Genomic DNA, 27,044 nt, shown 5'->3' with positions numbered 1-27,044 from the left:
ACTGAATTATGATGTCACTGCTATGACAATAATGTTAGGATTTATAGGAGCACCTTGAATGAGGTTGGCCAGAAGACTCAGAAGCAATAGGAAATGACTTGTTAACACATACAACAACAAAACCAGGAACCTATTACTATTCACTGTCGATGGTAAGGCCTGATGCAGTCTATAGTGGAAGATGGGTAGGATAGTGAGGGCTTGCATAAGGATCAACTCTCTAGATCTTTCCCAGTAGAAAGATTTGGCGTAAGAGAAGAAAATGAGGCCTTGGGCTGTCAGAGAGCTTTTTTGCTAATGGGGGTATCGGGTATTCATAACTTGACCCATTCAACCTGATTAGTACTCAACTCTTGGTTCTTGTTATCATTTTGTGGGTTTTGTGTTCTGGACCTTTTGAAACCTCTTAGAAGTTATCTCAACTAAGACATTTCTTTAAGATGAAGAGACATTTCTTTACAGTAGCATTTAACATAATCAAAGTAAAGCTATCAAACCATTCCCTCTTTTCAGGGAGACTCTTAGGAAATGCAGGATTGATATTTCTGGAAAAAGTAGTTTCTCCCAAGCTGATGGAACTCAGACCAGCCCTGCAATTCATTACAACCGTCCAGTGAGCCAAGACAGAAGGGAGGTGGCAGTTTGCTCTTCCCCTTGGGGGAGGGAGTGGGACTGTCTCAGAAGGAAGGATTAGATAACATGGCCAACCCACATAGGTTGCATTTGAAGAGAAGAGTAACTAGTGGGGAAGACTGTCTGGCTCTAGTTTGAAGATACAGGGAAAGGAAACTTCCTTACTCAAGTACGCTGTGTGATTCTGGTGGTAGTGACTGAGAGAATAAAGTGTATGGTTTTTTTGGTGTTCATTAGTCAAAATCATATTTAAATATAAACAGAGTACTATATACCTTGAAAAAATGTTCTTTAAATGCTTTTTTTTTTTTAGATTTATTTATTTATACATATAGAACTAGGGTATTAACCAGAGGTGCAGGGGTGGTGAGAGGATTCACTAGAGACAGAGTGGGAAGCAGAACAGGCAAACTGACGATGTACACTGCTGAGGGGAGCAGCGGGTGGGTCAGGAGAGAGGTCTACCATGCCATGTGGGTCACTTTCCTGGCTGGGGATTGAACTCATTCCAAAGCAGCTGTTGTTAGCTTCACAGTGTTGTGCTTTAACCTGTTGCACCACCAGGTAGGACCCTCTTTTAATGCTTTTTAAAAAACTATTGAATAGGCTGTGGTAAATGAAGACACCCAAGGTAATGTGAGCCAGCTGCAAGCTGAAGTGAAGAGACTCAGAGAACAACTGGCCCAGCTTAGTTCAGGACGGATCCTTTCCGAAGGCTTTCTGACCAGAGGTAAGATGGGCACAATGTCTTTTATTCTGAAGAAGACCATGTGTGGATGCTAGTATGGGAATTCTCTGATAAGACTCCAACATCATACAGTGACCTGAAATTCTCCATAGATGTCTCTGTTTCACAGTACAGGGTACTGTAACCAGGAAGATACCATAGATACTGAATTCTGTGAGATATGGAGAGAAGGGGACAAGGAATAGTTTTGAATAAGTCATCCTGTGATGCTAAGAAGAGATACTAATAAATTTTACTGAAATTTTCTTCCAGGATTCTGTCATGTCTTATGTAATCCATACATGTTTACTAACTAGACTCAGCAAGACTTAACTTTTCTTCAAAGAACAGCTGATATCTAGCATGGATTCATTTGAAAACCATGATGTGGTGGTGACCATCTGATTCTTTTAGATTGAGGTCAACGGCTATTTTAACTTACATTGGTTTTAAAATTTGAGAGCTGAACATCTTTTTCCTCTTGCCCTTTCTTTTTTACTGAATCAATTACAGACAAAGATGACACTAATTACGAGAAGTATTTCCAGGAGGCAATGTTATTCTTTAAGAAATCTGAACAGGAAAAGAAGGTAGGAAACTGAATTACTATAAAAGACGTTCAAGACACTACAGTTTTCACTGCCGTATTTTACTGAACAAAATGAACAGCACAAGTAAATAAAAAACACAAAGGAAGGCTGTGAACACTCTACTTTGCCTTTGAAATTAAATATAAAGTTACTATTTGTTTCTTAGTTTATGAAAATTTGGGGAAGCTAAATTATTTTTTATGTTTAACCAAAATATGAATTTCTTAAGTCTCTGGTAGAAAAAGTCACTCAATTAGAAGACCTCACCCTCAAAAAAGAAAAATTTATTCAATCTAATAAAATGATTGTGAAGTTTCGAGAGGATCAAATAATGCGCCTAGAGAAGCTCCACAAGGAATCTCGGGGGAGTTTTCTGCCTGAGGAGCAGGATCGTTTGCTGTCAGAGCTAAGAGATGAGATTCAAACTTTGAGAGAGCAAGTGAGTACATGACATTTGCTGTGTTTCTAAAAATAAATTCAAGACAGATAATCTATCCCTCAATTTTTGTAGTTTAGTACAATGGAGTGTTTTAAAAGATTTCTGCTGACAGTGTGATTGTATAATCATCTTCCCCCGCCCCAAAGGGAGGAAGTTGTAATGTTGCAGTCAAGCTCTCAGCAGCAGAGCTGGGGTCCCAGTGGGCAGTTAGGAGTGTCTGAATCAGTAGTCTCTGCAGTTGAGACCTTTAAAGTTTTTGTTTTTCCTCTTTCCCTGGGGAGGATGGAGAGCTAACATAGACTCATTAAAAAGCAAGGATAATCTGTTACCAGTTTTCATATCTTTCAGGTGTCTATTTGTGTATTCCAATAATGTGGATATCTTTGCTTTTATTCCCTCTGTGCACAAAGGCAGCTTACATACACTTTGTTTGCACCTTTCCTTTTCTCGTAGATCAACTGAGTTCCGTATTCTTTTCTATGTGTTAATTTAGGCAGCATCTTTTTCGTACAGAGTCTGCCACGATATAAACCTTTATTTTTATCTCCATAGGTGCCTTGGGTGAAAGTCTCAAGGGTACAGATCCACCGGTGTGATAAGGGGATTGTAGGATGTGCACTTACTCAGTCTGATCTCAATGTCCAGTTGTTTCTCACAGGGGTTGCCAAAAGCTGCCACCAGACTGTGTGCAAGTGCATGGTATTTTTAATGGCTTCTCAGAAAGCCTCATTCACTAGGGAAATGTATATAGATAAGTCTAATTCTTCTGTGTCCTAGGTAGAACACCACCCCAGAGTTGCAAAATATGCAATGGAAAATCATTCCCTGAGGGAGGAGAATAGAAGGTTGAGATTATTAGAGCACGTAAAAAGAGCCGAAGAAATAGATGCCCAGACCATTGCAATACTAGAAAAAGCTTTCTCCGAAATCTCTGGCAGAGAGAAAAGTGACAAAAGTAAGCAAAGGCTGTGGTATTATATGCCTTGTAGGGTGGGAGCTGTTTGATGGTTATTTCTGTTGCCTTGCAGGTAAACTCTTCATTTTAGCCTCGACCTGATGTGCTAATTGCTTACATGCTTTTCTTGTTATCAGTGGCATTTTCTAAACTTTTTTCTCAAAAACCAGAGTAGTAAATTTACATAGACTGGTAAATATAACAAAGAAATACATTATATTCTATATACATATAGTGTATAATATACGCTGTCAAACACCTCGTTATATTTCTATCTTATTGATAAAGGAGATTGGCTCAAAAAATGGGCATTTCCCTATCTTCATGTTTGAAATAAGAAGCGCAAAACTTGGCCCTCCCTGGTGGCGGGCGCACCAGGTTAAAGCAGAGGACTATAAACCTAGCCTCAGCCGCCTGAGAACAAGTTTGATCCTGGGCCGGAGAGCTGACTCACATGGCACCACAAACCTCTCCTGTCTTGCCTGCTGCTCCCCTCAGCAGTGTCTGCCTGATGCTGCTCCCCACTCTCACCGCCCCCACACCTCTGACCTGTACCCCAGTTCTGTATGCATAAATAAGTAAATCCTTAAAAAAAAAGCATTTAACCAACACCTATGAATGAACGTGGAGTTGAAATGTGCCTCACCTGAGCAGTGAGAGGAGCCCCAAGGCACCTGCAGCAGTGCCCTGGTTCTGGCGTGGGCTTGCAGCATCCTCTGTTCTGCATTATTTCCCGCGTTACTTGTTTCACTCTCTGAAAAGCCTTCAGTCAGTATGCACTCTAATTTACAGGGTTGGCTGCTCTTATTAATGCCCTGGGATTTGGTAACTACTTTCGTCCCATTCTTAAATATATTCTTTTTTTTTTTCATTTAATGCTTTACATTACATTGAGATAATATTGGAGTACCCCCATTCTCCTGATTTGTTTCATTTGACACTATCCCTTCAAGCTCCATTCATGTTGCTGCAAATGGCAGCATTCCCCCCTTCACCCCCCCACCCCCGTTTTCCAATTCTTCTGTTATAATTTAATAAAGAATAAAAATCACAGTACTGGGATTGTGGAGAGACAGATTTTATTGGGGTTATTTTTTCTCTTTGAGACTTAAACTTTTAGACACAAAGTTAAGCTCAGGTTTTTCTGTATTACTTCAGCCCTTCCCCCCTACTTTGGCATCAAAGTGGCATCTCTCTTAGCTCCTGTAATTTCTGAATCCCATCATCCTGTAAATGTGTACATTAGTCTCTTAAACAGCTTTTGCAGTCTATTTGCCCCCCGCTGAAACTCAGTGCAGCTCTCTTCATCAGTCTTCCAAGCAATCCCTGAAAATATGTTCTACCAAGTTCTCTAAACTTGTTGGTTTGAGTTTGTTTCCCTTTTCCAATATTTGGTTGTACTTTTAGTGCCAGTATTAATTCCTGCAAGAAGTAGCTGTGGCTGTGTCTTCGTTTGTATCCTGCTGTGCTTTACTCATTGTTTATGGTTTCTTTAATGGAAACCCTGTGGAGAGAGCTTTGTCTTGACCAGCTTCTCCATCCTGTGACTTCTCAGCTTCTTAAAAACAACTTCTAATTCTGATCCAGCGAGTTGTGTCTTTCCTCTCTTGGGTTTGGGCTTTTGAGTATTTTAGGATCCACCTTCCAGCCTGTTTTTGTTTTTTCTTTTTTTCACTTTTTCGGCTTGTACCTCAAAATAGATACCTGGCAGAGAACTTAGAAAATATATGTTATTTTTCTTTCAAAGATCAAGTTGTTTCCTTGTTACCAGATGAGCCAGTATTCTCTCCTAAAGCTTTAAAGGAATCAAGTTCATTAGCAAACACTGAGAAGCTAAAAGCCCAACTCCTACAAATTCAGAAAGAGCTGAATAATTCAAAACAAGAATATGAAGAATTCAAAGAACTAACTAGGTAAAGTATCTGCACATTTGTGCTTACTTGTTTTAATATCTTAGTATTGATTTGTTTTAGTGTTTAACATTGACAATTTAATTGAGCATTTTACTTTAAATAATAAAATTCTCAAGTAGAATCTAATTTGTTTAGACATGAAAAAGGGCTGGCTTCTAGCTAGATCTTTAATAATAAATTAATGAGGCAGATGATACAAAAGTTTTAAGTACTATATCTATTGAACTTCCATATAAATTCTTTATCTGGCCACCAATTTAAATCTCTGTGCTGAGCTCAATTTTTAGAAACTACTTTAGGCTCTTTTTGTAAAAGGAAGATTAACCACATTCATATTATAACTAAAACCTACCCTAAAATATCAGGAAGTGTTTATTTTATAGAGAACATAACATGTACAACATTAGTCATGGCACTATTTGGGGTTTTGAGTGGGTGCTCTGTCACTTACTAGGTGAATTATCTTCAGTAGTTCTCAACTTTTGAGCTGTATTTTACCCAACTGGAAAATGAGAGTAATTTTTAACTAACTCTGATTTAAAGAGAACTTTAAAGTTAATAAGAGAGTGTAAATGGCGAATTACTTATATGTAACATTACTTAATACCCGAAATACTCAATTTTATTATATCTGTTAGGAAAAGGCAACTGGAATTAGAATCAGAGCTTCAGTCTTTGCATAAAGCCAACCTTAATCTTGAAAATCTTTTGGAAGCAACAAAAGTCTGTAAGCGGCAAGAAGTTTCTCAGCTGAACAAAATCCACGCTGAAACAATTAAGGTAGGTGTCTGAAGCATGTGTGTGCTGTCTCATTTTGTTAGGAATAGAGAGATTGCATGGATCACCCAAATACAACTCGAATCTCCCATCGACAGTTAACCCTGACACCTATCCTAGTATTCTCACGTTCTGTTATTTCTAAGAGACTTTTAAAAGTAATTTTCATTTTTTTGAACAGGTGGTGTCCATGACAGGAAGTTTAAAGGTATAGAGTGGTCACATGAGCCTCTTTCCTCCTGCTGGCCTTCTACTGACCCAACCTCTGTGGAGGCAGGCAGCTTTCTGTTTTCCTTATTTCCTTATTTTACGTAAACATTAGAGGATTATACACCTGGGCTCTTTGTTTTTTGAAACATAATGATGCATTAGATTTTTGTCTTCAATCTGAAAGGGAAAGAAGAACTTTCTCTCCTTTTTTGTTTTTGCTAAGTGGCTTGTTTTGGCAGCTGCATAGTATCCTTTATTTGAGTATGATTATTTCCACCTGGAAAAAGCTATTTTTTTCCCTCATAAAAGTAGACTTGTTTTTTAAAAAATGTACAGGCATTTATTTATTTTTTATTTTTTCTACGCATTTATTTTCAAATACTCGGCAGAATATCACCCAGTGTTTCATAGTCCTGTGTCTGTATCCCGTTGTTATGGTAGAATTACAACTTTCACTTAGGACTGAGTGAATAAGACTAAAGGGATTAATGAGTTTGTCAAGAATTGCATGACAATTCAGATGGTTTGTTACTAATTTTTAATTATGTATTTTATGATTGCATTCTCCTTGTTTAAAAGAAATACACATGCATTTACAAGTTCAGTTTAAAGTTCCATTTGAGCATTTTTGTCAACCTGGGTCTAATCCTTCATCCTCCCTACCCTGAGATAATTTGTTAGCAGTTTGGGAATTCTTTCTCGTGGCTTCTTTGAGCAATAAATATTCATGGACTGTGAGATATATAGTATTGTTTCATAGAATTTGGTTTGCTTTTGAAAAAATAGATGGAGTTGCCCTATTTTATTCAGCAGCATCCTTTTGTTAATTCAGGGGCATACTTCTGCCTTTGTACATTAACCTTGAACTCCACCTCCATTTACATTGAGGCTTCCATATTTGGGTGGACCTGTGGCTTTCTTAGGTGGTTTCCAGTACAGACACTGGGGGGTAGACCCCTGCAGCAGTGTGGCCTCAGGATGTCAGCGTCGTAACTAGGCTGCCCCGTGCCTTTCCGGAGTGCTCAGTACCCAGAACCCACCCGGAACTGGCTCTGTCAGGCGTGTTCTGGATAAAAATTGACAGCTAGTTAAGACTATTCTCATTTTCTCATCTCTAGTGAGGTTGAATACCTTTTCCTATATTTCTTGTCCTTTTTTCTTTGGGGGGGTGATGAGAGGATTTACCAGAGACAACGTGGGGAGCAGAACAGGCAGATTAATGAAGTACACTGCTGAAGGGAGCAGCGGGCGGGTCAGGAGAGGTCTGCTGCGCCATGTGGGTCAGCTCCCTGGCTGGGGATCAACTCATGTTGCAGTGGCTTTGGAGAGCTTCATAGTGCTGTGCTTTAACATGTTGCTCCCTCAGGGAGAGGGATTGATTGATTTTTTAAAAAAATATATTTCTAAAGGTCTCCAAATCTCAAGATCATTAATAAATCATTTCTTTTATAATTTTGTTTTAATTGTGTTTAATGCATCTCTTTTACTTTTTCATGGTATGTCACATGGTTTATCTTTTTAAAAATAAGTCAGTTTTTCCCACCAATTTTCATATTTTGGTATATAAATGTTTTATTTCTGGACTTTGTACTTTCTTTTAGTGTTATGTTTGACTGTTCACAGGTCAGTATGCACTTTCTAATGATAGTACCCTTATAATGTGCTTTTATACTGTTCAGAGGAGTCTTCCCAGTTCTTTTTTTTTTTTAATTGCTCTCTTGCACATTCATTCTTTCTATAAAGTTCGAAGTTAGCTTATCAACTTTAATTTTAAAAAAATCCTATTGGAATTTTGCTTGAGATTGTATTGAATTGAGAAATTTATTTCTACTTTGTCATTTCTGTGTTGCCTTCATAAGAAAAGGACCCTTTTTCCTTTTCTTCTGATGAATAGCATTTTGATTTTATCTCTCTGCTTACACGATTGCTAAGTGCGTTTTTTAAAATGTGTGCTAATGTTGCTTTTTAAAATAATTTTGTATTGCAGATTATAACTACGCCAACCAAAACTTGTCAGCTTTGGTCTCGACCAGTTCCCAAATTAAGTCCTGAAACAGCAAGATTTGACTCTGTACGCATTCCGAATTATAGCACCTTAGATAACGATATCCTAAATGAGCCAGTGCCGCCTGAGATGAGTGAGCAAGCTCTTGAGGCCATTTCTGAGGAACTTAGAATGGTGCAGGTAAGGATGATGGATGGAGAGCCAGAAGGAGACCTGGGAGGAGGCCCATGGAGCAGAGAGACGTGAAGATGTGCTGCTTCTTGGGCCTGGGCTGGTTGAAACAGACGCGTGGAAGTTAACAGTGGCAGCTTTTGTCTTGATCTTGCTCCTTCTGCCACAGACCTGCTGGGCGCCTTCTGTCCCATTCCTATATCCCCACCAAACGGTGCCTTAGACTTGTAGGCCTTTGGGTCTCAGTGGCACTGCTTTGGGCCAACCCTGTTTGGTTGGGCATTTACTCATGAGAGGATGGGGGAGATGGTTAACTTTAGGTGCTTAATTTGGAGACTATATTCTTTCCCTTTTCTTCTTTGTATTGCCTAGTAATTATATTGAGGTTCTTTTCCATTAAACGTTTTACTGGATTATGTTTTGATGCAGCAATGGCAGGAGCTATTTAGAATAGGCAGGTTTCGGGATTTGGGGTGCCTCTCATCCTATCCTGTATTAGCTTCATCCACAATCTGCTCTCAAAAATCACTCTGTGAAGCCCTGAGGAAACGTCTCAGAATCCTTAAGATAGCTCTATGAGTTAAGCCAGGGTTTTAATTTTAGTAATTTCTTTCCTTTGTATTTAAAACTGTCCACTTTGACAGATGACAAGTGTAGTTCTGAAAACTGAGAAATCAGTGGTGCAGTCTTTTTTCTGGCTCCAGTCTATCTTTGATACCTTTGTCCATAAAAGGTTTTTAAAGGCCCTCCCTGGTGGCGCAGCGGGTTGGAGCGCAGCACTGAGAGTCTGAAGCCACTTCCGCATGAGTTCGATTCCCGCCTGCTGCCTGCCCCGGAGGAGACCACATGGCGAGCCAGACCTCTCCTGACCCGCCCGCTGCTCCCCTCAGCAGTGTACTTCGTCGGTCTGCCTGTTCTGCTCCCCACTCTGTCTCTGGTGAAGCCTCTCACCGTCCCTGAGCCTCTGGCCTATACCCCAGTTCTGTATGAATAAATAAATAAATCTTTTAAAAAAAAAAAAAGGTTTTTAAAGCTGCTTTTTTGAGCATAGAGGAAATGCTAATCTGTTCAAGTATTCCTGTTTAGTAGTTTTGACAGCTGTAGGCTTTGTGTTGCAGGAACAAATGAGTGTCCTTCAAGTGAAGCTGGATGAAGAAGAGCATAAAAATCTAAAGCTCCAGCAGCACATTGACAAAGTGGAGCATCATTCTACACAGATGCAGGAGGTGAGTGGAGAGCTTGGCGCCCAAGACGTGTGAGACATCCTCTCAGTGAGTATTACAGAGAGATGTGGCCTCGCAAGGCCTTGGGCAAGGGCTTTCTCAGGTGCAAACTGCTTTGGTAATGAGACAGATATACTTCCCTGACTTTAGTTCTGGCCCACTTAGTCCCTGTTGCCGTCAGACCCCTTCCTATTTATTGGAAAGAAAGGAAAAAGAATGACCCAGGTCCTGTTTTGGTTACTTTTACCATAGTTCTTGGGAGAGACCAGTTTCCTTCTGGCCTGAAACCATAAAAGTAAATTTTTTTTTCCATAAAAGTAAATTTTAAAAACAAAACCAAAACTAGATTTTGGAAACAGAAACAATGATTTGGAGTGTCTAAGCTGCCAGTGTTCTATTTCCAGTAAATGTACTTCTTTTCCAAAGCTTTTTTCATCAGAAAGAACTGACTGGACCAAACAGCAGCAAGAATATCTTTCACAATTGAATAATCTTGACAAACAGCTTCAAGACACTCAAACTAAGAATGACTGTAAGTTTGAATAGTTTGGTGCTTTGTACTCTGGATGAATCTAGGAAGTTTTTGCTCACATTAGGAAATATGATCCTGATGCTTTTGGCTGTTTATTTTCTAAGTTAGATGACGAGTCAGTGGTGATAGTCACAGAGCATGAGGGTAGTTTTCTCTTACAAATAGAGGTTACAGATGTTTGCTTAATGTGTCAATACTGCTTCAGTTGGCAATGAAGTGTCTTGGATTGGTGTGATAAGTAATGTTATAATAGTTACAAAGCTTAGATGTGGGAGTAGCATTTGGGTCCAAGGGTTTTGCTTTTGTTTTCAGTGTATGTCTCCTTTCTTCATGATACTTGTAATAATTTATAATAAAGCTAAAACAAAAGAGACCACTTTTCTTTGATCTAAAAGTTATCTGATTTTACTTCCTGTTTGTTTCTTTAGTAGTCCAGAAATATTTAATCCATATCAGAAATCTCTGGTACATTTCTAAGAGATGTTTCACTAAGTAAGGTCACTTAAAATCTGTTAATGTTTTGATTTTTTTTTCTTTTTTGTAAAGATTTTGATGTACATTCTACAGGAGAAAGAAATGTAAAGTTGAGTGACCTACAAGTCAGGGACAGATGTTTGACACTTTCCTTTTTGGTAGAGATACACCAAAAACCATGAGAAGGGAGAGGACGGAAATAGCAATCTCAGTGCACCTAGGGACCTATCACTTACTTGTTTAACACTATTTCTTCAGATGTGATTTTCAACTTGTTTTTGCTGATTTTTTAAAAAAGATTTATACATACAGAAGTGGGGTACAAGCTAGAGTTGCAGGGGCGGTGAGAAGCTTCCTCAGAGACAGAGTGGGGAGCAGAACAGGCATATCTACTAAGTACACTGCTGAGGGGAGCAGCGGGTGGGTCAGGAGAGGTCTGCCGCGCCTAGGTCTACCACCCCTCTAGGGCGGGCGGGGATGGAATTATTTGACGTGGCCTTAGCTTCTTAGTGCTGTGTTTCAACCTGCTGTGCCACCAGGGAGGACATGTTTTTGCTAATTTTATGAAGAATATCCATTTAATTTGCCTTCTTTGTGAAAAAATATATGTAAAGAAATCAGTGAGGTTTTATTTTTGTTTGTTTTTTAGTTTTGAAAAGTGAGGTGCATGACCTTCGAGTAGTTCTTCATTCTGCAGACAAGGAGCTGTCTTCTGTGAAACTGGAGTATAGTTCGTTCAGAGAGAGTCAAGAGAAAGAACTCAGTGACCTTTCTGAAAGACACGTGCATATACAGCTTCAGCTAGATAATGTCAGGTAGAGTTGCCTGATTGCCTATAACCTGGACTTCTCGAGGTGCAAGTGCTGTAAACCCAACTCAAACTAGTTAAGCACACAAAAAGATAATTTATTGGCCCACAATATTGGGAAGCCCCAGAGGTGATTTTGGTTTGAGGGACAGACCAGGTTGTGCCTCAGACAGTTTTGTCTGCTTATACTTACATTCTCGCTCTCTCCACAGCATCCCTTCTCCGCTCCCCTCTCCCTTTGCCCTTATTCTCTCACTTTTCTGGGCTTCCTCCTCCTGTCAGTTGTCTCTGGCAACTCCATGTAGTGGAGTCTTACTGCCTGCAGTTGCTAGTCAATATAGCATGTCTGGCTGACACTTGGGAGAAGAGTGAGGGAGTAGATGGCTGTAGGTGCCAAGCCCACCCTGTCTGGCCCACTCCTCGCTGGAAAGCGTGACTGCATGTTTATGCACCATGGACATTTCATAAGCTCATGAGGAGCTTTGCTTCAATCAAAGCCTCCGTATATTGGGAATAGTCTGTAGATGGGGTAAATCAAACTGCAGATAATCATACTGGCCTTTAATATTTATATTTACCATTGTAAAAATGTTTTCCTGATAAAGATTTGAAAATGAGAAGCTTCTTGAGAGCAAAGCCTGTCTACAGGATTCCTTGGAGAATTTACAAGAAGTAATGAAGTTTGAAATTGACCAACTTTCAAAAAACCTTCAAAACTGCAAAAATGAAAATGAGACTCTGAAATGTGACCTGAATGTAGGTTTGGATGGGTTGTTGGTGGATTTGGCCTGGCAGTGTGCCCACCGAGGGCTGGGCAAGGGTGTTTGACCTGTCCTAGCTCCTGCACCGACCTACGGCGCCTGCTGCGTCAGAAGCACTGCGTGTATGGGTCAACTACTCTTATCCTAATGACACTTAACACCCCATGTCATGTTGTCTTTTAGAACTTGGTAGAGCTTTTTGAGGCAGAAAAAGAGCGCAATAACAAGTTATTATTACAATTTGAAGAAGATAAAGAAAACAGTTCTAAGTAAGTGCTATTTGTCTTTTCTATCAGTTGATGAGAATATCACTAACTGCTCCCCACCCCTTTCTTATACTAGTTTTTTTTTAATAGAAAGCATTCCAAGGTAAAGATCAGGTTCTTCTGTATAAAGTTAGTTTGTAGAGAACTTAATTTTCAAAACTTTGAGTAGCTAACTATGGTATTTTGAAATGAATAATTACTGCTGGTGATCAGCACTCAGGACTTTCTGTAAGTTACAGAATATATAAAACAGATGACTTCTTACTATTCCTTTTTTATTGAAAAGCGGGGAGTGAATTTTATTTGTCTCTTCCATTTGTTTTCTCGCTGTTCTACCTCCTCTCCCCACGCCCCTTAGTATGAATGCTGTTGTCTTTCTTCCCTTCTTTCCAAGTTCTTTTTATCGGTGGTGATTTAGTCTCTTGTTCTTAGTCAAAAGGATGATTATTACTGTAATGAAAATGATTTTTCTTGTTCATTAAATAAGAGTAATTAGATAATACTGAACAATTTTTTTTTTCAATAGATAAAAACTAAAAGAGTTCTTACTATAAGGCAAATTTTCTTCTAGACTTTGGAATAATGGGAACACATATATAGTGGATACATATATCTAGTTGAGAAACAGGTAATTAACATCTAGTCATTCATGCAAACACTTAGAGACATCCAGCAAACCGGCAGGCTTTTATAGAGCAGAGCATTTGGAGGTGTGACAGTGAACAAAACATCCTCCTTCTCTTTCTAGCACAGAGCAATAGGTAATAAACTCTATCTGTTAGGTGCTCCTAAGTACCCTGAAGAAAAAGAAACTTGTAGCACAGAAGTGAGTTTTCATTCAATAGCTGTGAAGCAACAGTTCCAAGTTAATGCCCCCTACTGAAATAAAATGCCCACCGCCAATATGTGCCTAATAAAGTTCACCTGTGTTGCATTGACTCTCTTCTGTATGAATAGACTCACAGATTCATACTTTTGTGAATGGAATAGAGTAAAAGATAATTCTTTTCCAGAGAAATCTTAGAAGCTCTTGAGGCCGTACGCCAGGAGAAGCAGAAGGAGGTGGCTAAGTGTGAGCAGCAGGTAAGGCTCTGTGCGCCACCTGAGGTGGGGGCTGTGCAGCTGTTATTCCTGATGTCAGAACAGGTTTATTACAAAGACTACTTCAACTTTCAGATGTTGAAAATGGTAATAAAAAGGTGGAACTTGGGGGTGATTGTATCTTTCAGTTCTTGTTCTTATAACTCAAGTGGCTATAATAATCTGTTGGTGCTCTCCTCATAAACATTATTTTTGAATGTTATACCTGGTACACATGGTATATGAAAAGCAGATTTCAGCTTTTTTTGTCATAAATATTGTGTGTGAGATTTTTGATTTAATTTTTTTTCTGTTCTCCAATAGATGGCAAAAGTGCAGAAACTAGAAGAGACTGTGTGTGCTACTGAAAAAATGATCAGTTCTCTGAAGAAGTCTAGAGATACTGATAAGGTAGGGAGAGGCTAAAGTTACATCCCTCTGCATTTTCTTTATAAATGTAGCTTGAACAGTCTCCCAGGTGACAGCCAGCATTTCTCCATGCATTTAAGTCTTGTTCATCTTCCAGGGTAGCTAGAGTGTGTGGTTGTTTACATAATTCCCCATGTAACTTCAAGGCCATACTATTTCCCCACTCTTGACAACATGTCTGAAATACATCCTGCCCCTAACTAGCTAACTGCCGGTGCCACCCTTTTTGTTGACTCTGAGTCCCGTGATACCAATTCTCAAGTCCCTATTGTTTAACTAGAATAATAAAAACAATATGGATGCACAAATAGAAAATTATCTGTAAATTCCTTATTTTTGTAACTTATTCATTAAAACTAAAGCAATTGATTAAAATGGCATAAGGCCATTAAAGTGTAATTTGGTAATAAAGCATTTGACATGATATTTTGCTAAATTAAACTTGACTTCTGCTGTCATTAGGAAAAAAGATACATGATTTCTAATTTGGAAGTGTCCCCTCACTGTCCTTGGATATGAAGATAATGTTTCTGTCCTTGTCAGGAAGTGGTGGCTGAGCTCATGAACCAGATCCAGGACTTAAGACTGTCAGAGAAACAGAAAACAGAAACTGTAGATACGCTGAAACAAGAACTGAAGGACATAAATGTAAGTTCTGTTACCAATAGGATTGTAAGTTTGAGCATGAAGCACACTTCACAGGCTCCACCAGAAAATACGATTGTGTGTCATGTAGGTTTGGAAATACTAAAGTTCAGTAGGGTTCTGTATTTGCAGGACTTGTAGTATCTTTGTGGCAATGTGCAAGTAGCCTGTCGGCTGCTGAATTCTCAGATTTCCCTGACCTGGGAATTGCTGATCCAAACTAAATCACAAACAGATAGTTTTGTTTATGCAGTGTAATTATTTGCTTCAAGGACTGAAGAGTTAAATAGACTTATTAATTATTGTTTAATTAACAATTAATTATTAATTGTTTTCCCATTTTTTGAGTTTATTTTTTCCTAACATCCTTATCACTTTGCTGCTTATTTCTCATGGATATATCTAAGTTTCTATATAGTCTGGATGCTTCCTCCTCCAGGAGGACTGTGGGTCAAGAGGAAGGTTTTTGTCAGTGTTCTTCCCTTTATCAAGTGAGCTTGCTGCACTTCACATTTATTTCTGGGAGCTGTCTCCTGAGAAGGTTGACAGGCCAGGTGTGTTTCACTGATAGCCGCGGCGCTTCTCCTCTCAACAAGGATTTATTGAATTGTGCCAATCTGGTTGTCACTTGGAACTAAGATTCAGTCTTAAGTTATTTTAATCTGAATTTAAACATAATAAAGCAGACAACTCATGTATCATACCTTCTTTTCTGCAGTGCAAATACAACTCTGCTTTGACTGACAAAGAAGAGACCAAAGTGTTGCTTAAGAGGCAGGAAATGGAAATTCTGGATCTAAAAGAAAGCTTGAGGTTGAGAATACTCTCTGAGGACATTGAGGTAGAGGACTCCTTGCTTTATTACTTGTCATTGTGCATGTGGATGTAGAGGTCATTATTAACTAAATTCATGAATTTTTAAGGGAACAATAATCATTTTCCGTAGCTTGTGAGGCAAATAGATTCCACTAAAATGGTCATTTTTTTTGTTTTCGTTCATTTTTGTTGACACCATGCTAAGTCCCTATACCAAATCCTCTTCAGAAAGGGGAACAGGGTGGAAACTTCATCCCCTTGGGAGCAGTGGTGGCATAGGGAGCGAAGGGAAGACTGGTTACCAGGTGAATTTTAGGATGAACTTTAGCTAAAGTGCTTTTAAAAATTTTTTTTAAAGATTTATTTATGCATCCATAACTGGTACAGGCCAGAGGTACAGGGGTGTTGAGAGGATTCACCAGAGACAGAGTGGGGAGCAGAACAGGCGACTGACGACCACTGCTGAGGGGAGTATTGGGTGAAACAGGAGAGCTCTGCCGCACCATGTGGGTCGCCTCTGGAGCCTGGTTTTGAACTGAATTGGATGTGGCCAGCTTGCAGTGCTGTGTCCTAACCTGTTGCACCACCAAAGAGGGTCTTATTTTTATTGCTGTTGTTGATGTACATGTATCTTTTTAAAAAATTAAGAAGTACTATCAAAATTTAGAATTTAGGGCCCTCCCTGGTGGCGCAGCTGGTTAAAGCCCAGCACAAAGAAGCTTAAGCCACTTCCGCAGGAGTTCTATTTCCGTCTGCCCCGGAGGACCCGCCGCTGCTCCCCTCAGCAGTGTACTTCGTGGATCTGCCTGTTCTGCTCCCCACTCTGTCTCTGGTGAATCCTCTCACACTCTCCGCAACTCTGGCCTGTACCCCAGTTCTGTACGAATAAATAAATAAATCTTAAAAAAAAAATTTAGAATTTAGAGCATCACACATTCAATCCAGAGGTATTTTAGGTTAATTCTACACGTCTTTAGTTTTCCTTTTTTCAGATTGCATCCTGCTGTGTATACTGCTCTGTGTTGCTGTAGAAATAAGGTTTTCTTGCTAAATTATTCTACCCGTGAAACAGATTCAAGAAATATTTAATTATTCATTCATTAGTTCACTCATTCTTCAATTTCAATTAATATTTATTGAGTGCAAATATCATATAGTCTGAGACTAGCTTGACATTTGGGAATGGAAGGATGATAGAGACACTGTTATTTTAACAGCAAAGTATGCAATGTAATTTGAGATGTAGCTGTATTAAGGAAGTGCAAAAGAGGAAGGGAGGGAAGCAGTTATGCTTAGAGAATTTCATAGAGCTTCCCAGAGGTGATAGTATTTGTACAAGACTTTGCTTCGGAGGGAAGTTTGGAGTGGTGAATGTTTCTGGAGTGTCCCCAGCAAGAGCAACAGTGGGTGTAATGGGCTGGGAGTGCAAGAGCTCAGGTATGTCTAAAGGCTCTTCAGGGGGATCAGCTGTACCTTACAGAATTAAGCTGCATAGATTTTAAGTCCAAGCAGAAGGCCTAGGACTTGATCCAAACCAAGGATTTCTAGTGGATGTTAGTGGGTGAGATAGAGTTGAGAAGTGTTTCAGAACTAACAGTTGACAGCTGTTGGTATCCAAAAGTGGCTGGTGCAGAGCAGGAGGAAACAGCGGGCACCAGTTTTCTCCTGGGCAACTACATGGTTCTGTGTATATCTAATAAGAGATGGAGAAAACAGAGGCCCAGGGAATGGACCTGAGATCATTTTATGCATGCTGCTGGATTTGTGTTTATATCCACTGACTAGTATTTATAACTTCCTGTGTCCCAGAAAGGATTTGAAGTCACACATAATACAAGAAGGTAAAAGGCAAAGTAAATGAGTCAAACGATAATAAAGGTAGGGAAACAACATGCTATTCAGTGCATAGGCCTTGGTTTTAGATGACTAGGATTTGAATTCTAGCTGTATGACTTGTGAAAGTTGTATTTCTCTGTTGTGCATCATTTGTCACAGCTTTAAAGTAGAGCTAACGTACTGTCATGTAAAGTCATAAAGAAGAACAAGGCAACAGATACTTTGTAAGTGTTCAGAACACTGCTTGGCACTTTGTAAGTGCTCAGTATGTGTCTTTAATGTTAGCCAAAAATGTTCTTACTTTAAAACTTTCTTAACATTTAAAAAACCATACGTAGTGATGTTTGCAGGTCCTTATTGAAGACCCACAGTTAAGAAAATAAATTCTCCTTTGTCTCCTGACAGAGAGACATGCTCTGTGAGGACTTGGCTCATGCCACTGAGCAGCTTAACATGCTCACAGAGGCCTCAAAAAAGCACTCAGGGCTGCTGCATTCTGCTGAGGAGGAGCTTTCCAGAAAGAATGCTCTGATCCAGGAACTCCAGCAAGAGGTGAGATGTAGGAAAGTGGATGGAGGGGGCAGGGCAGAAGCAATGATGCGTGACTGAGGCCATCACTGTGGTGGCCTTGTCCCTGTGTCCGGAGGGGCAGGTTAACCAGGTTAGTACACTGTGGGTCTTAATGACTTGGTTGTTCACATGAGTTCATACTTGCTTCGCTGCCCCCCGCCTACCCACAACACACAAGGTCTAACCACTGTGGTAAGGTTGTGGCTGATTTTTATTGTTCTTTGCCTATTTTATATTTTTCTTAAAACAAACCTTTTGTTACCTATGGAGCTTAAAAAGAACAGTTTGTTTTTAGAGCAATGTAAATGAATGGTCATAAGTGAGATATGTTTACTGAACTATACAGCTACAAAAGGCAACCCCAGATTTTCCATTTTATTACTTTAAAATAATAGTTTTACAAAAAGGAAATGAAAGCATGATGTTACCCGACTTTATGCATAAAGCAACAGTAATTAAAACAATAGGTTTGACACAAAAATACACATGTAGTCATTTGTGAAAATTGATGAGTTTTTTTTTTTTTTTTTTTTATGAATTAACTGCTTTTCAAATTAATCTGTTCCTGGAAAAATAATGTAAAGACCCTGCCTCATGCAGCCTAGAAAGCTCGCCTATTTTAACTGAACCTCATGTTTTTTTTTTAACTGGTAACTTTACGTGTTTTCCATTTCTCCAGCTTAACCAAAAGAAAGAAGAAGTAGAACAGAAAAAGAATGAATATAATCTCAAAATGAGGCAGCTAGAACACGTGATGGATTCTGCTGCCAAGTATCCCCAGGTATGTTTCTGAAAAAGTACATTTCACAAGGTATTCAGTTTTGTGAGTGATAAAAGCTTAGAAATTACTATACTGTAGCTTATGGGGAAAATAATTTCACAAACATGTTTTCTGCTTTTACTTGATAAGAAGATACTAGCCTTTTATTTTTTTGCTTGAAAAAAGTTTTCAAACAAACTATCCTGAGTATTTTTTGTCTATGTGGTTGGCCATTTACATTTAAATGAAACCTTAGTATATATATAAAACGTGACTTAATTGGGCACTTGGATAAGATTTTATTTTATTTTGCTTCAGAGTCCTAAAACACCACCGCATTTTCAAACACATTTGGCAAAGTTCTTGGAAACACAAGAACAGGAAATAGAAGATGGAAGAGCCACTAAGATTTCTTTACAACACCTTATAACAAAGCTAAATGAAGAGAGAGAAGTCAAAAATGCCGAAATCCTCAGAATCAAGGTAATTGGGTAATTTCTGTCAAGAAATTATATAAGCAATATCTTTCAGATAACTGAAGAAGACAATTCAAACAAACGGCACAGAACTCACAAATGGGCAGAGGAAAGTGTTCTCTGACTGACCTTTTAAAACAGTGTGCTGCTATCAGAATGAACCTGTTCCCACAGGCACATGGCTGGTGTGATCTCAGTACTTAGGAGAATTTGGGTCAGGTTGAAGTAAATTAAGCAATAGATAAGCTTAATAAGTAAGCTTACAAGTAAGTGTAAAAAAGACTCCTAACAAACTAGTATTTCTTCTGGATAGTTATATTATGATCTTCAAGTTGGGTCCAAGTAAAAATTTATTTTCTGAGGTGGGCTGTATTTTATTTATTTTTAAAATATTAGTTTATTTTTACATCATTTTGTGCATTTTTCCATGTATTTTACTTATTTTTAATTTTTTTGACTAGAATTTTTTTTTTAATATTTATGCATGCAGAAATGGGGTACAGGCCAGAGGTTCAGGGGTGGTGTGAGGATTCACCAGAGACAGAGTGGGGAGCAGGACAGGCAGATCAACAAAGTACTCTGCTGAGGGGAGCAGCAGGCAAGACAGGAGAGGTCTGCTGTGCCATGTGGATCACCTCCTGGGCAGGGATCAAACTTGCAGTAAAGCAGCCATGGCTTGGCTTAGCTTCACAGTGCAGCGCTCCAACCCGCTGCGCCACCAGGGAGGGCCCTAGAATATTTTAAGTAGATTCTCAAATAGAACATTTACCAAATAGACACATTTTTGTCATCTTTTCTTATAAAGATTTTAAGGAATTATTTTGTGTTAAAGGGTGGTGTAAGACATTGAGGGTACGAAAATGAATCACAGTTCCAGGCCCCTAGGACTTGTCATTGTTGATTGTTTTTCTAATGAGTCTCAGTGTAGTCTCCTGAGCACAAGAAAATCTGTCTTAGTTATGACCTGGAGGAGCAGAACCACCTCTGCTGTTCTGTTTTCTGAGAAGACATGACTTGATGTGTTATTAGGAGCAGTTGTGTGAAATGGAAAACCTACGCCTGGAAGCTGAGCAGTTAAGAGAGAAAAACTGGCTCCTGCAGGGTCGGCTGGATGATATTAAAAGACAAAAGGACAACAGGTTAGAAAAAGCTATCCGAACTCTGTAGGTAAATCTTGGCTGCCTGGGTAGCGTTAACAGCAGAGATGGAATTGGAGTCGCAGCGTGCCCCTTGCTCCCCCAGTCCAGGAGATAATCCGCTGTGGCTTTTGCAGCCCATCTGATGATGCTTTTCCAAAGTGGGAGAAGGCGTTTAGGCCTGCCTGCTATGTTAACCTTTGCATTGTTGTAGCACTCTGGAAATGAATCCAACCCAATCACTTCCTGCTCATAAAAAGGGAGCAAACATGGCAACAACACATGGTCAAGGGTCCCACAGGCAAAGGGTTTTGCAGAAAAGGGGAGAATTTCCTGCCAGCTGATTCTGCCTTATGATTCATGGTCCAGGGAAAGCTGAGCAGCAGCTCTGGGTTTAGGCTTTGCCCTGTGTGTTCTGGCCACGCTCAGGCAGTTTCCTTGAATAGCTGCAATTGCTATGGCACAGTGTGTTTCGGGCACCCCTCTCAGGCTGGGTGCTGTGCTGACACTTAAGTGTTGTGACTTTGGGTTCATTTGTGAAACCACTAGTGCTTCAGTTTGCTTGGCAGTTAAATTCGGAAAATGACAACTCTCACAAGGGACTTAAAAGACTAAAAATAACGTTATTAGATGCTGGTTAAAGTGCTTGGCAGGGGGAGTCCCTCAGAGGGTGCTTTTTCAGTATATGAGGTAGAGTTCCAGTCCAGCCTTTCGTTGCCTTTCTGTGTGAACGTTGGAGTTGAGTGTGGCCTGTCATGTCATGCAGTGAGTTGAGTGACTCAAAAGGGGTTGTATATGTGGGGGAGGCCCTGGCTTAGTCTGGCGTCCCAGACTAGGGGTGTCTGCTGTCCTTACTGCTGCCAGAAGGTCTTTTAACAACAACCTTTCCATTCCTGCCCCTCCCTGTCCGGAATCAGCCCTGAGATTAGGGTTTAGGCCAAACCCTAAACGTGGCAACAGATATTTGAGGGTAGCCATGGTGGTGATGCCAACAATCTATTTTTAAATGATTTTTTCCAAATTCTAGTGTATATCAGGGATGTTGATTAGCTTCTCTTACCCTTCTAGGTGATTCTGATACAGGAAATCAGCCCTGTTAAAGCATTTTACTTAGTGTTCTTTTTTACTAAGTTAGAGCATGGAACATTGAATGTTTCCAGATCATTTATAAACCTACAATTTAAAATACTTTATCTCATAGCCTCATGTCCCTTATGTGAGGACCCATATAGAACGCTGGGGAGGCGCCTTATTCCTCCATGCGTCCATCATGTTTGTTGCCTGTGCTGACCTGACCTAGTTACTGCTGGTTAGTGTCCTTTATGCAACCTGAGATTGCTTCATGGGATTGATGGAAAATTGATACTTGGATATACTTGACAGCACTTCCCCATCTTCCCTTCTTCATCTGTACAGTGAGCAGAATCATCCAGACAGCCAGCAGCTAAAGAGTGAACAAGAAGAAGTGATCAAAGAGAGACTTGCTAAGGTTTGTTTTTAACATAATTGTCTCTTGTTTGAAAAATACTTACCTATTTTAGAAGTCATTTTACTATTAGAAATTCTCCTTTCTGCATCCCTACTGTTCAATATTTTCCACCAGTATGTAGACATAGTTGAAACTTAAGAGTGCATGTGTCATTGTGCTTAGACGGTGAGCCTACTGCTCAGACCCACACGGCGTGCCCACGCAGCAGCCAGGAGCAGTGCCTGTCAGGGCTTTGGGGGCGCAATGCTGCAAGGCACCCCTGTGTGTTGCTGGGGTTGTAGAAAAGGGTGATGGCTTAGTTGATTTTATTACCATGAGGGAGTGTAGACTATTTTCTATCTTTTTTTAAAGCAACATTATTTAAAAATTTAAGCCACTTTTTCTTTTTGCTTTTGTCTTTCTCTAGAATAAATTAGTTGAAGAAATGCTGAAAATGAAGGCAGAGTAAGTATATACTATTTTGCAATTCGAGTTGTTGATCTTTTCTTTATTCTCTTTCAGTAACATGTGAACATACTGTTATAAACAAATGTTTACAAAATTCTTTTTCTAAATACCACGTGCTAAAGGGGGTTCCTCAAACAAGCAAGAAAATTTGGCTTCCCCTGAAGGAAATGATGGTTTTCTCCTCCTGAACAAAAACAGTGTAACTGCCCAGGTCTCCCTTTTCACTTCTGGTTTCCTATAATTTAAAACCTTGAGACCCATAGATCAGTATTCTGATTTCTTTCTTTCTTTTTTTTTTTTTTTTTAAGATTTAATGCTCTATTTTCTTAGGGTATTGTTCTGGGTCTCTCTAAGTTGTCTATAGACATGAATTTATTCATACAGTTTTCATATTTATGTACTCTTATAAATAGGCTATTTCTTTTGACAAGTTAAATTATCATTTCTTTTCAAAGTAAGTAACCTGGGTTGTATTACCAACTAAAGTGATAAAACACTACCAAGATAATGGATTCTCTGGCTAGATACCCCTCATCAGGAACAGAGGTCCTCAAACACTTTTATTTTTTATACCTCCTAAAAGAATCTTGAAACACTATGTATCCTCAAACACATTTTTTTTTTAAAGATTTATTTATTTATGCATACAGAACTGGCATGCAGGCCAGAGGTTCAGGGGTGGCAAGAACATTCACCAGAAACAGAATGGGGAGCAGAACAGGCAGGTTGACGAAGTACAATGCTGAGGGGTGCAGTGGGCGAGTCAGGAGAGGTCTGCCACGCTGTGTGGATCACTGTGAGGTGGGGATCAAGCTCACAGTGAAGCAGCTAGGCTGGCTTGCAGTGCTGCATCAAGCACATTTTTTGAAGTAGACTTTATGTATAAAGTATTTCATTTTAAGTATAAAATACTGTTGCAAATGATAGAAATTCTGACATACTGTAAATAGTGACATCTAAAAATAAAATTGTGTTCTTTTCAAAGTATCAAACAGATTTGCTACTTTCTACATAAAATAAAATATAGTCTCTGCTGCTCAAAATTATGTCCTAATATATTGCTTGAAAGTTTTGATTACCCTGTGGTACAGTTTAGCACTGGAAACATGTATATAAAGGGAAGTAATTATAGAGGTTTATTGTATTGATGACTTAAAGCATTACATTTCTTTTGGTTTGAGTTCTCATTACAATTACTGTTAACCATACTATCCTAAATTTTGTATTGTAAATTTTTTATAAGCATTATACCAAGTAACATTTTAATATAAATACACCTCAATGCATTTTTATCTTAATACTTGTTTTTCAGTTTGGTTCATTATTTTTCTGTAACTAATTATGGGATGACATTGTATCCAGCATCAATTTTTTTTTTTAAGATTTATTTATTTATGCATATAAGAGCTAAGAGGTAGATGTGCAGGGCTATGAGAGGATTCACCAGAGACAGTATAGGCAACTTACGAAATACACTGCTGAGAGGAGCAGCAGACCAAACAGGAGCATTCTTCTGAGCCGGTGGGTTAGCTCCCTGGCCGGGGATTGAACTCGTGTTACAGTGGCTGAAAATTGCTTCACACTGCTGTAACTTAACTCCTTGTCCCACCAGGGAGGCTTAGTATCCAGCATCAGTTCTTTTTCTGTAGCTAAAAATGCTGAGAAATATTACTTACCTAGTAAGTAATATTATTTACCTAGGACTTTTGTTAGAATATTTTCATTCAATTATTTGAACTCCAAGTTAATGTGCCAAAAATTACATAGTGATCTATCAACAAAAATTCTTTTTGATGGAGGTCTCCTGGTAGCACAAGGGCTGAGTATTAATGATACTTTCAAATGAAGATTCTGGGCTTGGGTGAAACTGAGTATTGTTTTATAATTATGTTCCTTTGGAATAAAGTGATATTTATTCTTACAGCCTTGAAGAAGTCCAGAGTGCCCTTCAGAACAAAGAGATTGACTGCCTTAGAATGACTGAAGAAGTTGAAAGGACCAGAACTTTGGAATCTAAGGCATTCCAGGAAAAGGAACAACTGAGATCAAAGCTGGAAGAGCTGTATGAAGAAAAGGAAAGAACATCCCAGGTATGTTTGTGGGTTGGCTGCTGTGTGTACTGAGGACACAGTCGGCACCCAACTCTACCTGCGCTGGGATAACCTGGGCTCAGTTGCCATAGCACCTGCAGACGTGTGTGGTCAGGAAAACTGGGAACGGGGGCTCTGTCTCACTGCTTATGCTCTTGAAGTATGAAATACTTTTAAACAAAAAAAAAAGAGCAGCTCAATTTTCCTTTCCTGGACTGATTTATCTACAGGAATTGGAAACGTTAAGGAAGCAAGTAGAATGTCTTGCTGAGGAAAATGGAAAGTTGGTAGGTCACCAAAACTTACATCAGAAGATTCATTATGTAGTGCGACTGAAGAAAGAGAATGTCAGACTTACTGAGGTAAACTTTGAAAATTTTTCTAAATAAGTTTATTCTGGCTTCAAAATAATCATTTAATTGAAATATAATGTAATTACTTTTTTTTTTTTTAAAGATTTATTTTTTTATTCATACAGAACTGGGGTACAGGCCAGAGGCTTAGGGGCGGTGAGAGGCTTTCACCAGAGACAGAGTGGGGAACAGAGCAGGCAGATCGACAAAGTACACTGCTGAGGGGAGCAGTGGGCGGGTCAGGAGAGGTCTGCCGCGCCATGTGGTCTCCTCTGGGGCAGGCGGGGATCGAACTCATGTGGAAGTGGTTTCAGCTTCTTAATACAGTGCTTTAACCCACTGCGCCACCAGGGAGAGCCTATTGAATCATTTTAATTTTTCTGGGAACTTACTTCATTTAACAAAAGTTCTGTTGCTGCTATTCCAAACGTGTCACCAAGCACGCCAAATTCTTGTTTTATGTTAATTAGTTTAGAAATTGAAATTAAATTTGAAATATAAAGTAAATGTATGCCAGTTACATGCTCTCATTCTAAAATTAAAGCCTTGTTTTTTTTTTTTTTTTGAATTACCAGGAGACAGAAAAGTTGCGTGCTGAAAATGTATTTTTAAAAGAAAAGAAAAAGTGAATCATAAGAATGCCAGTTAACTGCCTAGAATCAGCTTGTCTGGAAAGGTTCTCTCTTGTAAAAGTAAGATGCCACCCCTGCACACTTACTGGAGCTGAATTCAACTGTGATTATTAACTAAGGTGTTTGTGGGGGTGGAGGGTGATGGCAGACCCTTAGGTTTCTGATAAATGTTCTGCATACTCCTTGTGGTGGTCAGCAGACTGCCCGTAAGAGGCTGCTACTCTATTTCAAGACTTCTAACCAACTGTAAATACTCGGAAACCTTTGCTTTTTTAAAATAAAATCCTGTAGCCGAGGTTTTATAATGGATGGTGGCTTGGTCATTTTCTCTCTAGATACTGCCTGACACTGGAAGTTCTAACAGTATGTAATGGTTCCAAAATTTGCAGTAAGGGTAATGCCTGATTGTGCAGCATGTATGAAAAGCAAACTTGTCAACATATTTTCGTATTCTTACTTTATTCTCATGAGCATTTTTTAAAATGTAATTTTTTAAAAAAATAATAAAGTGTTTGACATAGTTGATCATTAGTTCATTTAATGAACACCTACCATATGCTAGGGCACTGACCACCCAAGAACAAAGTGTGCAGAACCCCTGCACTCAAGAACTAGTGTGTGTCGGCACTGTCACTTTTTATTGTATTCCATTGGGTGAATATCCGACATGTAAGTTATTCACCATTTGGTGGACATTTAAACAGTCTGCAGTTTGGGGCTATTATGAATAATGCTGCCATAAGTTTCTGTGTAGATCTGGGTGTGGACATAGATTTCCTGTCTCTTGAGTAATCGTGGAGTTGCTGGGTCACTTAGGAAGCACGTGTCTAATGTTTTAAGAAACTGCCAAAGTGTTTACATCTGACTTTCCCAGCAGCAGGGTGTTCCAGTTTCTCCACGTCCTCACCAGCACCTGTTGCTGTAGGCATCTCAGGTGTGTATTGGTATATCCCATTTTCCTAATGACTAATGATACTGAACACTTGCAGATTACGGACAACTCAGCAATAGAGACAAGCTGATACATGCTGCAACGTAGGTGAGTCTCACACATGCTAAGTGAAAAAAGCCAGACAGAAGACCACCACATTCCACATACTTGAAATGTTCATCCAGAAAAGACGAAAGTATAAAGGTGGCATCTGTCTGGGCCCTTTGATTTGTCAGAAGCCCTAACACCAGCCCCCTCCCTGATGAACCGAAGTTTCTGGCTCCACCCCCCACCCCCCAGCATTTCTCCTATTGATAGCATCTCCATTCTGTGCTTCTCCAGCTGAAAGGTGCAGGTGATCTCCTGCGGTCTTGTTACAAAGCAGATTCCAATTTAGTGACCTAGATTGTGCCCTGGGACTTGACTTTTTTTATATACTTTTTTTTTTTTTTACATCATTTTGTACTTTTTTTCCCCTTCCCATCTCAATTGTAATCCCCGCGGGTTTGGGACTTGGTATTTTTAACAAGTTCTAACGGGAAGCCAGTGCCGGACCACCTTGGGGTTCAAGAGCTGAACCCCCTGGCTGGCTCAGTTAACGTTCCGCGGCGGCGGCCAGCGTACCACAGGCGATCTCAGTCGGGTCCCAGCGTGTTCCCCGGCAAATCTGAACCTGACGCCGGAAGCATCCCGCCGTCCCAGTTGCCCACGCCCCCCAGGCCGCCGTGGAGACCGAATTGGCGCCTCTGCTCACGTGAGCGTCGCGTCACGTGAGGCCGCTGTCCAATCGCGGAGCGCGTTCAGCCCGTCGGCGGGCGCCCAGAGGCGGCGGCGGGTGCCATGGCCGCGAGGCCGCTACCCTCGGGCGGC

At 39.7% G+C, this 27,044-nt stretch overlaps 1 protein-coding gene across 2 annotated transcripts in view; it reads left to right on the top strand.

Annotated features, from left to right (window-relative positions):
• The window catches only part of KIF15 (kinesin family member 15), a 39,678-nt gene extending 13,983 nt beyond the window's left edge, over nt 1-25,695 (top strand). For both annotated transcript variants that reach the window (XM_004676258.2, XM_004676257.2), the window contains 25 exons: nt 1,240-1,363; nt 1,874-1,950; nt 2,180-2,389; nt 3,167-3,344; nt 5,116-5,257; nt 5,896-6,037; nt 8,232-8,429; nt 9,539-9,646; nt 10,070-10,175; nt 11,299-11,464; nt 12,063-12,213; nt 12,402-12,487; nt 13,498-13,567; nt 13,889-13,975; nt 14,537-14,641; nt 15,357-15,479; nt 17,696-17,842; nt 18,540-18,641; nt 18,939-19,103; nt 20,126-20,235; nt 21,649-21,721; nt 22,128-22,165; nt 24,093-24,258; nt 24,489-24,620; nt 25,187-25,695. In XM_004676258.2, coding sequence (XP_004676315.1) covers nt 1,240-1,363; nt 1,874-1,950; nt 2,180-2,389; nt 3,167-3,344; nt 5,116-5,257; nt 5,896-6,037; nt 8,232-8,429; nt 9,539-9,646; nt 10,070-10,175; nt 11,299-11,464; nt 12,063-12,213; nt 12,402-12,487; nt 13,498-13,567; nt 13,889-13,975; nt 14,537-14,641; nt 15,357-15,479; nt 17,696-17,842; nt 18,540-18,641; nt 18,939-19,103; nt 20,126-20,235; nt 21,649-21,721; nt 22,128-22,165; nt 24,093-24,258; nt 24,489-24,620; nt 25,187-25,240 — 3,060 coding nt within the window. In that variant the 3' untranslated portion in view covers nt 25,241-25,695. The remainder of the gene's footprint in view (nt 1-1,239; nt 1,364-1,873; nt 1,951-2,179; nt 2,390-3,166; nt 3,345-5,115; nt 5,258-5,895; nt 6,038-8,231; nt 8,430-9,538; nt 9,647-10,069; nt 10,176-11,298; nt 11,465-12,062; nt 12,214-12,401; nt 12,488-13,497; nt 13,568-13,888; nt 13,976-14,536; nt 14,642-15,356; nt 15,480-17,695; nt 17,843-18,539; nt 18,642-18,938; nt 19,104-20,125; nt 20,236-21,648; nt 21,722-22,127; nt 22,166-24,092; nt 24,259-24,488; nt 24,621-25,186) is intronic.
• The last annotated feature ends 1,349 nt before the right edge of the window (nt 25,696-27,044 follow it).

The sequence above is a fragment of the Condylura cristata genome, unplaced genomic scaffold (genome assembly GCF_000260355.1).
Source record: "Condylura cristata isolate star-nosed mole 26May11 unplaced genomic scaffold, ConCri1.0 scaffold00004, whole genome shotgun sequence".
NCBI classification, from domain to species: Eukaryota; Metazoa; Chordata; class Mammalia; order Eulipotyphla; family Talpidae; genus Condylura; species Condylura cristata.
The sequence above is the reverse complement of the archived record's forward strand: the minus strand, read 5'-3'. Positions and strand labels throughout refer to the sequence as shown.